Here is a 12,271-nt window from a genome sequence, read left to right as displayed (position 1 = left end):
TTTACACAAAATCTTATTATATGTCTGCCATTTCTATGAAAGAATAAAAAAGAAAGGAAATTACTGAAACAGAAAAAAATTAAAAACTTTGCAGCTCACTCATACTTTACAAGCAAAAGAGAAAGCAACTGGTCTGCTTTCTGTGTTTATGTAATATTCCTTTATCTGCCTGCAGATCCTTGGAAACGGACAACTTAGCACGAAAAAATAAGAGCTGTCCAAACCAAGCCTTCACCCTTTACCACTGACTATTTATAGTGCTCAGATGGATGTATGATCCTCAATTACAACATAATTTTTAAGCAGAGTTTCAAAAAATTAGAAATGAAACAGGAGAATATTGGAGTTTGTTTTTTAGTATTTAACCCTATATTAATGTTCAAATGAGTGTGAAATCTTATGAGACTTAACTTCTAAGGTCATCAGTCCCTAAGCTTACACACTACTTAACCTAAATTACCCTAAGGACAAACACACACACCCATGCCCGACGGAGGACTCGAACCTCCGCCGGGACCAGCCGCACAGTCCATGACTGCAGCGGCTAGACCGCTCGGCTAATCCCGCGCGGCCTACATTAATCTTCGCGAAGGCTGCAGAAAGTAGATTGTCTTAGTTTTCTTTTATGTACTTGTTTTATTTGATATTTTGAGTCTGCGTGTCTTGAAACGTGTAATGCAGACTTCTTAAAGTTTTTCAGTCTTTGTTCGATTTCTCCGTTTGCCATTGGAAATAATAAAAATGAGAAACTGAAAAGCGAATATTTCAGAATCTGGTTGTTTTGTCCCCTTTAAAGAGTCGTATTAAATTTGAGATGGAAAAACAAAGGTATGTTCAAAAACCCGTTTTGCAGCGACAACCACGATCTATAGCGTGTAAAACGCGTCCACATGCAGTTAAATGTAGTAGTAAACAGGAAGGTTTATAGCGGCACACAAAGACTGCGGCGTACAAAGACTGGAATATGTAAAACGACCTGCAGGACAGGTTGTATACTAAGATGAGAAGAACAACACAAGACAGGCACAGATGAGCGTAAAAAGGAAGACAAAAGTGTAACACGTTGAGGAATTTTTTCTTGTTTGCTGTTGACAGGCGGTGGCCGGAGAAGTGAACCTCAGTATTGACGAGGGCACCGAACAGACGTCACTGGTGGCAGAGCAGATCGTGCACCCTGACTATCCAGGGTGAGTAAAGACGTGAACTTAACCTCTCCATCTAAGGTGAATTTTTGGCCACTATCCGTGCAAAGTGTGCGTGTTAGAGACTGTTTTAAAATAATTATTTTGGGGGAATCTGTACTGCGCAACACAATAGAAGGGCCGCTTTCCGAAATCCTCTGACTCCCACTGCGACGCAGAGTTCGAAGTTAGGTTCGAAGATGCCGACAACTTACCTCTGTTATGGTGTAGAAGCATGGTGCCCTGCACCGTCACCATCGGTATTGGCAATGGTTCAGACAGCAAGGTGTCGGCACGGGCGAAGAAAAGGCGACGCTCAGAAGTTCCTGTGAACTGCAAGATGGGTTAATAATGTCACATTGGCAGCAACGGTCACTAAAATTTAGTCCAAGGCCCCCGTGGACGTGTCATAGGAAACCCGTGACACCCCTCTTACGCACTTTGCACGCCTTCTGTTGACGCTTCTGCGCTATATATACAGGGTGTCCGAAAAGTCTTTTCCTGATTACATAAATTGATAACTCAGGCTAGAAGTAAGATACAAATATGAAACTGGTGTCTAATTATTTACAAACTATCAAAGTTTTTTCCACACATCAGTAAACTTCCACATGAGCACCCTTGGTAGCACGTGGCACATCTAGGCGATATTCAATTTCCGTCCACACATTAGCCAACATCACTGGAGGGATCGATTCAACGACTGTGGTTATCCGTTGCCGCAGGGTTTCAGGATCTGCTACACCTGTTCGGTAGACCTCGTCCTTGACATAACCCCATAAAAAGAAATCTAATGGGGTTATGTCAGGAGAGCGTGGAAGCCAAACCGTTGGCCCATCACGACCAATCCATCGCCCAGGAAAGGTCATATCGAGATAGGCACGGACGTCCAAATCCCAATGAGGCGGTGCACCGTCTTGCTGAAACAAGACATCGGGGTGATACTGAAGCAGCTGAGGAACAGCATACAGTTACAACGTGTCCAGATACACTGCAGATGTAATGGTAGCCTCAGCGAAGAAGAATGGCCCGATAATTCGATCGTGCCGTAGCGCGCACCAAACATTCACCTTTGGACTGCCTCCGGTGCACTCCATGACCTCGCCAGGGGGTTGTGAACCCCAAATGTGCACATTATGGCGGCTCACTACTCCACTGACAAAAAAAATCGCTTCGTCGAAAAAGGCAATTGGTCAGAGATAACCATCATCGTCCTCAATACGTGATAGCAAAGTCATATCGACGTGTACAGTCATTGGGCAACAAGGCCTGCACGATTTGCACTTTGTATGCAGGAAACAATAAACGTTTGTGTAAAATGTCATGGTGAAAGCTTTTTGGTATCTGTAATTACCGTGAGGCCCTGCGCACCGATTTCTTTGGACCTAAGACTGCCTTACAGCTTCCACCCTGTCTGCTGAGGTTCTTGGTCGACCAGACTTCGTAAAGTCAGCAACCGATCCTGTGCTCTTGAACCTCTCATACCAGGCTTTAATGCTCTTGACATCAGGTGGATTCCTTCCAAATGTTGTCTGGAAGTGTCTCTGCACTGTGGTTGGTGATCGTGTCTCACACTGTGCCTTCTCCTGATTCGTTAACATGGCTTCTTGGGCACTGCACCTCATCCACTACTTACGAACTGCGAACCTAAAACAGAAAAAAACTTTGATTGTTGTAAACAATTCGACACAAGTTTCATATTTGTATCTTACTTCTAGCCTGAGTTATCAATTTATGTAATCAGGGAAAGACTTCTCGGACACCCTGTATATATATATATATCGATTTTCTTACGGCTGACCTAGGAAAACGTTTCAGACACACCACCGCTCAAGGCGTCAACGGGTGTCATAAACTACGTCAACGAAACCTCTCCTTCGCTTTTGGCGTTGATTCCCACACATTTGAAAACAACATTTCGCAGCGCGATGAACCCTTCTCTAACGGAGCGGTTCTAGGCGCTACAGTTTGGAACCGCGCGACCGCTACGGTCGCAGGTTCGAATCCTGCCTGGGGCATGGATGTGTGTGATGTCCTTAGGATAGGTTAGGTACAAGTAGTTCTAAGTTCTAATGGACTGATGACCTCAAAAGTTAAGTCGCATAGTGCTCAGAGCCATCTGAACCTTCTCTAAGAACATTGTGGGGCTACAACCCCATTAAACGTCATCGCACCTTTGTGTGTCACGAAAAGCGTTTTTTTATGGTTTAGAGGGTGGAACCACTAAGAACCGTTCTAAGCAATTCCGCGAAATTTGAACGCTATCCGAAGTAGCAAAAGCTGTTCACCTCTCCTGATTCGCGCCCTCCTGCGGCGTGAGACATTGACACGTGAGTGAATAAAACGGTATAGGGTTTCTCGAAATCCCTCCAGTTCGGCAACATTCTTGATTCCACCCGCGCACCTTCGTTCGGACCTTAGAAATGTTTCCTGTACAGAGACAGCCATTCACTGATTCCTAGCTGGCGCTGTGACAGCCATCATCTTCGACACCTCTTAGATTTCACAGGCAGGCGCTAATTCAGAGACATAGCGCCATCAGATGAGGTTTGTCGAAATGGTTGTCTGTCCCGCTGATACCTAAGAATCAGTGAATGGCTATCTCTGTACAGGAAGATTTTTGAAGCGCCCGACAACGACGTGCGGATCATGGAAATCTCAGAGGGGCCCGTTATCATTTTATTCACGCATATGTACATGTCTCACCCGCGGACCTAGTGGTTTCGCCTGTGAAGGCATTGCTAATTAGGCATATAAAATTTTTTTCGTTATTTTCTTTAGATTTCTATTCTTTTTCTTTTGTTCATATGGGCATTTCTAATTGTGATTATGTAACATTCTACTGTGGTTTTTAAATGTAAAGATGTAATTGTGATTATTTCGTTTGCCAATGGATAAATGTTTTTCTTGCTTTGTACCTGTGGTATAGTTTGTAAAGTTCTCTTTTGGAATATTATTAATTGTGAAAAATGCAGTCAATACCATCTATAAAGATTTATGTAATTTACTATAACGACATAACATCTATAGACAGGTGACAGCGATAGTGATATCGATAGCCGAACGGTTGCTGTGTAGTTGAGGGGATGGTGGATGGTGTGTATGTGAAGCGTGCGTGGAAAAAGAGTACTGTGTTTTAAGAAAAGCATACGTAATTGTGTGGACAGTGATACCGAACTATCATATTGTTAATTCTCTTTACCACTGCAGTATGTAATGCCATCACGAGCGAACTTTAAGGGCAAATAAACCGGTCTGTGAAAGTGCCGCTAACAATCCTTTGTTGTGGCCGACACGAACAGTGCTTTTATGCGAATGAACTTTGCTGGTATTGGTTTTGGGTGGTGGAACTGTTGTCTGTCACATTCTATCGAGCCGTGAAAGTGAAGACTTTAATTAACTGTGAAATATAAATGACTTTCAGTGACGTTGTCGAAGTTGGAAATGTGAGAACAGAGTGGACATTGTTTACGGTGTGCTTCACACACAAGAACAATTCTATGAACTGTGTATTTGTGGCTAAGACTATATGAATGCGACGAACTGTGTAATTATGGACGGTAGCGTCACGGACAGTGCATAAAGTGTAAAAACGAGCGATGTCTACGTAATGTACCTTGAAAGAGAGGACATGTCAACAACGGTCGTATACTGGCGCCTTGTGGTTTGTTAACCACCATGGGGTTAATGATACAGCTGTGCCGGAACTTTATTTGCGTTTCACCGGAGAAGATTAACCAGCGGAAATGCCTATATGCTGCTCTTATCATCGTAACCCGCCGACATCGTGCTGCCCAAAGCAACGCTTCGTATGCAACAAAAAGTTAAGAGATTTCGCCGAACGCTATCCCCTGACCTAGAAACTTTCTTTTTCTATTAAAAGTATAAGAATTACAGACTCTGGTCAAATAAATTCTTTGTTTAGTTTATGTTTGCTTTCTGCTAACGAAAATAAAATTACAATCAGTGAATTAAAAGTTGCCTGGTAGTCAATGTTGAAACACCACTAAATATAAATTTCTTCCTCTCATTAGAACTAATTCTTCTTGCATGTCAAAATTATTGTAGTTATTTTATGTAGTTTTATGTATTGTTATGAGACTAGATATATGACAGTGACTAATAAGAGTATTTTGTCGCGAAATATGGTGTCGCGCGAAAATTACGGCGACCGCCATAATTGTTTGCGTTTTGACCAATAACGTAAAAGCTGCTATTCCCGTATTGGTGCAAGTCCTGACGTGAGCGTCGCCTGTCAAATCACGCAGGGACTGTTTATCCAGTAATAAATGTTTTTGATATTGTATTGCTACGAGTCGTAGTATTAAGAGACACTGGTTATACTCAAAAGTGGGTAGATGTGTGCTGAGGCTCCCCCCCCCCCCCCCCCCCCTCCCAGTGTTCATGCAATTATTAACAGTATTGTGTGTGATTCACGAAATTTTGTCACTTTTTCTAATTCCTTTCAGTTATTGTCTTAGATGTCTTTAAAGTTTCAGAGAATATATACACAATTTTGTCGGTTCAGATTAATTTCAGAGCAGTTTCTCGTGAATATTCGTGTTTTAAGTTCATAAACAAAGTGGGATCGTGACCAATTGAGAAGTATAACATAGAGTGTGGTTTTCCAACTAGAATTTTGAATGACTTCACAGCATAGATTTTGATAATTATTTTTCCTGTGGGTTGAGGTCATCACACGCCCTGTACACAAAAGCAAAAATTGCGGTCGTACTCCAAAAAGGATCCGATACGTCCAGTGGGGTTATAAGTACAGGATGTCCTGAGGGACAGGTTGAATCGTCCAGGAGGGTTCAACAGAGTCAAACGTTGTCAAGAACGTCGTCCTGTTCCTCTTTACACTGTGAACTGCCGCTTTAGATTGCAAAATGTGTGGGATCAAAGCCTCAAAGAAGCGGTGGTTTCATTGGTGCCTTGTATGCCACCCTCAGAGGACTTCTCGTACCGATTCTGAGCGGCGGTGTGTTTGAAATGTTTTCCTCGGTCACTCATAAGATGCTGTGTGATTACGTCGCTGGACGTTAGGATTCTGTCCTATATGGCAGAGGTGTCAAGAGAAGGGGCGAAATGTGCGTAATAGGGGATCTGACGACCCTCCCATTGTCTGACATGTCTGCAGTGGTGTTGGGAAAAATTGTGGTGAAGTCTGGTGCCAAGGTAACATCATTAACCGACCTAACAGCTCACATGAACTTCGGAGTTGTGGCCTTGTTTTCGTAAGTGTCGACGTTTGGTTGTTTGAAGCGTCGCCGACCCTGGGGGTGACGCCACATGACGCCACGCTTTTGCACCGTTACAGAGGAACATTGTCGACACCATTCACCAAATTTGAAACTGTTACTGGTTTTTGCGAATGTGGCCCATTAATTGTGTTGCGCAGTGCAATTGAAACTGACGTCACAATTGATTATTAACCTGGAGTTACCGATATGAAGAACGCGGTATTTATGAGGCACTTCAAAAATACAAATGTGTGTGAAATCTTATGGAACTTAACTGCTAAGATCATCAGTCCCTAAGCTTACACACTACTTAAAGGGGGCAGGACGTCAAACGGGCCGACTTGGAGCATGAGAGTCACCACAGGACATTTTAATTTCTACTGTCTATACTTTTACAAATAAATTCATAAAACTTGTCGCCATGACCAGGAAGGATTGAGGATTCACACTCATCGCAGTGGAAGTTCAAAAACGTAGCAAAATACCTTTTTTTACATGTGAAATTTCATCATTTTTTTCACTTATTACTGGCTGCATTTGTTGATATAGGTACACTTTTCTTCCTAAGTAAGAGAGATTCTTCGATGAATTTTTCATAGCATACAGACAGTAGTTACAGGTGTATGAAACTCTAGAATTTTCCAAATCTATTAAAAAACTGTGGAAAAATTGAGATAATTAACTACAAAACGTGAATTTTTTTCTAAACATGAAGTTTAAAATATTACTGTTCATTCATTTTTTCATAAATTAAATAACTTCTTGAGTTTCACACACCTGTAACTATGGTTTGTATGCTGTGCAAAAGTCATCGAAGAATCTCTCTTACTTAGGAAGAAAAGTGTACCTATAGCAACAAATGCAGCCAGTAGTAAGTGAAAAAATGATGAAATTTCACGTGTAAAAATGTGTTTTGTTACGTTTTAGAGCTTCCACTGCTATGAGTATGAATCCTGAATCGTTCCTGGTCACGCTGTTAAAGTTTAATGAATTTATTTGTAAAAGTATAGACAGTGGAAATTAAAATGTCCTGTGGTGCCTCTCCTGCTCCACGTCGACCCGTTTGACGTCCTACTCCCCTTAACCTAAATTATCCTAAGGACATACACGCACACCCATGCATGAGGGAGGACTCGAACTTCCGCCGGGACCAGCCGCGCAGGCCATGACTGCAGCGCCTAAGACAGCTCGGCTAATCCCGCGCGGCTGAGGCAGTTCATATAATTAATGATAATGGTGGAACAGGAAGACACTGCATGAGTCTTCCGTAGGCAGTATCTTCAGTAGTTGATCGCATCTTAACAGTGATTGTAGATGCAGGAGTTCAGGGCAAAGTTCAGGCAAACAGAATGTGGTGCTTCCCTAAGGCCGATAGCTGACGGCCACTGATAGGATCTCTTACTTGTCGGTCTTTCAACAGGTGGATTTTCTTTCCTGTTTCTAGTATCGTTTGCTATAATTTAATACCGGCTGTTGCTGTTTTCTTCACTGGTAAATAAACCGCCATCTACACCTTATTAAGGCTCTAATGAACGGCTGTGATATGATCATTTTTAAAATTTGTTTCAATCGGTTATTTCAACAATTGTCCTTATCGACAAGCCGACTCTCACTTAAAAAATACCATTTTCTATTAATCCTACAGAGATAACGTACTTATTGTCAACGACATCGCCATCTTCAAGCTGGGCACCGCATTAGCTCTGAACTCCTGCGTGCAGACCATTCAGCTGCCCGGTGCGGGATCCATCCCTCAGTGTAAGTACCCTCTCTGCACCAGTGTAGCAACTGTAGAAATTAAGAATAAGAATCTTATCAGGTCTCTTACGAATATTATCAGCACTTCTCTTACTTGAACTTCATAATTTCCTGTAAATTTGTGATAACTTGCGCTTGGAGTAATAAACAAGATACTCAGAGTAATTTCGTATCGGATGGGGTTTACCGATTGTAACTGAGGCTCCAAGACGCCAAGTGCAATAAGAGCAATTTAGAAAACAAACTTCAGAGAGTTATAGTCACTCTGGCTGGGTGTAACCTGCTGTTTCCACTTCATTTGTACATTGATTGTTAATACCAAAGACTGAAGTCCATTAAATATACAAAAGTGTGTCGATGTTTGAGGACTCCTTAAGAAGGCATTGAATTTTCCTCCAAACTTTCTATACAATAAATTATAACAGAACAACACAAGGTAAATCTGAATTCTTTATATTTTCGTAAACTACAGTGCAAAAATACAAAACTTTGCATCCTTGAAGCATCTAACTTTATGGCTCAGTATTTTCCATCATATTTCAGTTGCTGGTAGTGGTGTTGTCTTCCATGATCACTTGGGCTGTCCTCTTGGCGTATCTGACTTAGATAAACTGATTCGAAGATTGGTGGGATGAAACACAGTAAGACTAAAAGTTTCCTCTATTTCACTCATTTTATTTCCCTCTAAGGTGGATCCAAGGTTCAAAATGGCTCTGAGGACTGTGGGACTTAACATCTGAGGTCATCAGTCCCTTAGAACTTAGAACTACTTAAACCTAACCAACCTAAGGACAGCACACACATCCATGCCCGAGGCAGGATTCGAACCTGCGACCGTAGCGGTCTCGCGGTTCCGGACTGAAGCGCCTAGAACCGATCGGCCACATCGGCCGGCGTGGATCCAAGGGTTTGTACAACTTTCTCTTGGCATCGTATGCTGTTGCTAAAATGTACACCAGCACACAATGTAGAGTGATGATCGGCGGCCAGGCAACGTCTTCCTGCCGTACTTGCAGGCTTAATTAATCTTGGTCTCTCACTTAATTACTGTGGACATCATCACTAACAGAATGAAGTGCAGTTAGGGAGATTACAAAGCTATGTAAATAACTCGTACACAGACTCAAAGATGCAGATATATTTAATAAAACGCTCAGTCACATATAGCAGATGCTCACCCTATCAATTAATGTCACAGTACGTACGTGAGTGGCAGAGGACTCTTAAATTGCTTAGCGTGTTCAGGTAACCAGAGCAGCGCTTACCTCCAGTTCAGCAGGACTAAATCACTCGTAACGAATGCAGAAATACACGAGAAAACGGGGGCGGATGAGACAGTGTGTTTCTGCCAAATGACGCTAAGGCGGCGGTAGAACGCTTAGCTTTACCTGAGTGCCAGCTTGGATCACTCCGAGATTCGGCTGCGATCATACATTCGAGCTATCATCGTAATAATTATAAGGCAAGTTGTCGCTTCGAGCATCTAACAAATACTTAGTTTTGGTATTGATAACAGGCAGCTTTCATTATACTTCTGATGCTTCAGCACTCAGGAATACTACAACATGGTCCCTAAACTTTTGACCAAAAATGGAGAACGTGTTGTATCTACTCCATTGAAGGTTCCTGAAGTGTGGAAAACAGCGAGCGATCGGACGAAAGAAGATAACTTTGTTTTAAGGAACTAATAAGGGCTCATCTTGAATTATGATAATAATTCTGAGTCGGAAATATGTGAAACAGATGAGGAGGATGACAAATAAATATAAACTTGTTTAATAACAAATAAAAGTACTTGTCCCGCATATATGACTTGTTTCCTTATTCCTATTTTTACAGGCTCAGCTGGTGAGTCTGTCTTTAGACGAATTGTCGGAAGCGAAGATATGTTAGTTTTTAACATATTGAATAGTATTCTTGATTCATTATCAGCTGAAGAAATTAGCATTTACTGTTCTTCCCTTATTCGGATTTGTATATTCATGCGATCAGCCATTTTCAAGAATGAATCCTTATCAACATTAAACTGGGAAGTCATCCTATCATCGAGAACCTGAGACCATGCCGCAAATTAAAAATAATATGCATCCTTGACTTACCCAACTCACCAAGAAGAAATAAAATCAATGTTCGCATTACGTTTCATCAGCCATTGTTATTATTTAGTTTTATGGATAACTTACAATTTAATTTTATCAATAAATAATATTGTTGTTATGTTTGATAATTAGTTTTATTCAAGATACGTAATGTTTAACCAACTGGAGTGAAAGATTATGCAGCGTCGAGTAGTGAGAAAGGTATGTTGCGATGGTCTGGACATATAGAGACGATGAACTAAGCGAGGTACTCGAAACATACAAGACGAGTGCAGATAGGAGAGTTGGATCAGTTCGACCTCAGTCAGACTTGAGGACGATTGTAGCAAAGGCCGACTTAGGAGTGCCATTGTCATTAATACTGTACCTGCTTACAGAATTTAAGATTAAAAAATTGTCTCTCGAAAGAAATTCTAGTGGTTGTACGGTTGATATTTGGCTCTGTTGATTAATGAGCTTTCCTATCACTGAGTTGGTGGAAATGTACGGCAGCAATGACGATAATATGACTCTGTGGCTATAGTGTGTCTGTAAACTGAAGAGCGAGCACCGGGAAGTGGCATTACCTAGAAGAACGCTACAACAGCCGTACAGGATGACTTACAAGGAGTACACTCGTGGTGTAGGGGTGAACCCGCACTAGGCAGTGGCGCAGTTTGGATCCGTTGCCCGGCTGCTAGCGCATATGGAACACGAAGTGTTTATATTGCCGATACTCGCGCTTGTTGTTCACCCAATAGACCGCAATGGCACATAATTTCAGAAATACTGTGACACAATTTATGTTTGACAACGAAAATGCCAATCCCGATGTGTTTTTGAAATAGAGCATTTTTTGGCCAATGAAATTAGCTTACCTGTTACAGATACAGTTGGGACACACCTACCCAGTGTACGCAGCATAATGTACGTCAATATGACCGGTGAAGTTGCATGTGAAAGAACTTTCCAAAGGGGATTTAAATTTCGACACTCTGATGGACATGTCAGCGATGCTGCAGTGTCTCTTCAGGTTTCGGAGTGAGGGTTGTACGGATCTTTGAACTGCCTTTGAGGTACCAGAATTGATGGTTATGGAATCATTGCGACCATACGGGACGCTACTCAGTCACACGTCTGAACGCTGGGCGAGTTTTAGCACCTATCCCGTGCTAAAGAGCGTCCGATAGGTGCGGATCACCCTTAACAATTATATCCCTTCATACTTACGTGTTTTAAGATGTGGAGGTATTGTCATTTACGGTGGCCAGCCGCGGACATGTTCTCACTGCGGTGGAGGGAAAATATCCGCTCGGAGTGCGTACACCGCTAAATCATGCAACTGCCACGTGGAGAAGCGTCATAGTGAGAAGTTTTCACGCTACTGCCGATCACCTATGTGTCGGTGAACGAATATATGTTGATGCAAGAGTGTATCGAGTCAGGGGCGAAAGGAGGTGACAAGCAGGATGTCCCTACATCCTCTTCACAGCAGATAAGGGAGCTGAAATCGTTATATTTACAGAAAGCTGGCTGAAGCCAGAGATAAATTCTGCTGAAATTTTTACAAAGGCACAGACGATGTTTAGAAAGGATAGATTGCATGCAACCGGTGGTGGAGTGTTTGTCGCTGTTAGAAGTAGTTTATCCTGTAGTGAAGTAGGATAGTTCCTGTGAATTATTATGGGTGGAGGTTACACTCAACAACCGAGCTAGGTTAATAATTGACTCCTTTTACCGACCTCCCGACTCAGCAGCATTAGTGGCAGAACAACTGAGAGAAAATTTGGAATACATTTCACATAAATTTTCTCAGCGTGTTATAGTCTTAGGTGGAGATTTCAATTTACCAGATATAGACTGGGACACTCAGATGTTTAGGACGGGTGGTAGGGACAGAGCATCATGTGACATTATACTGAGTGCACTAACCGAAAATTACCTCGAGCAATTAAACAGAGAACCGACTCGTGGAGATAACATCTTGGACCTACTGATAACAAACAGACCC

At 42.1% G+C, this 12,271-nt stretch overlaps 1 protein-coding gene across 1 annotated transcript in view; it reads left to right on the top strand.

Annotated features, from left to right (window-relative positions):
• Positions 1 to 8,817, top strand: part of LOC124776077 (chymotrypsin-like elastase family member 1) — a 44,633-nt gene extending 35,816 nt beyond the window's left edge. The window contains exons 5-7 of the mRNA XM_047250919.1: positions 1,096 to 1,187; positions 8,070 to 8,182; positions 8,726 to 8,817. Coding sequence (XP_047106875.1) covers positions 1,096 to 1,187; positions 8,070 to 8,182; positions 8,726 to 8,817 — 297 coding nt within the window. The remainder of the gene's footprint in view (positions 1 to 1,095; positions 1,188 to 8,069; positions 8,183 to 8,725) is intronic.
• The last annotated feature ends 3,454 nt before the right edge of the window (positions 8,818 to 12,271 follow it).

This window comes from Schistocerca piceifrons, chromosome 2, assembly GCF_021461385.2.
Source record: "Schistocerca piceifrons isolate TAMUIC-IGC-003096 chromosome 2, iqSchPice1.1, whole genome shotgun sequence".
NCBI classification, from domain to species: Eukaryota; Metazoa; Arthropoda; class Insecta; order Orthoptera; family Acrididae; genus Schistocerca; species Schistocerca piceifrons.
This window is presented reverse-complemented; position numbering and strand designations above follow the sequence as displayed.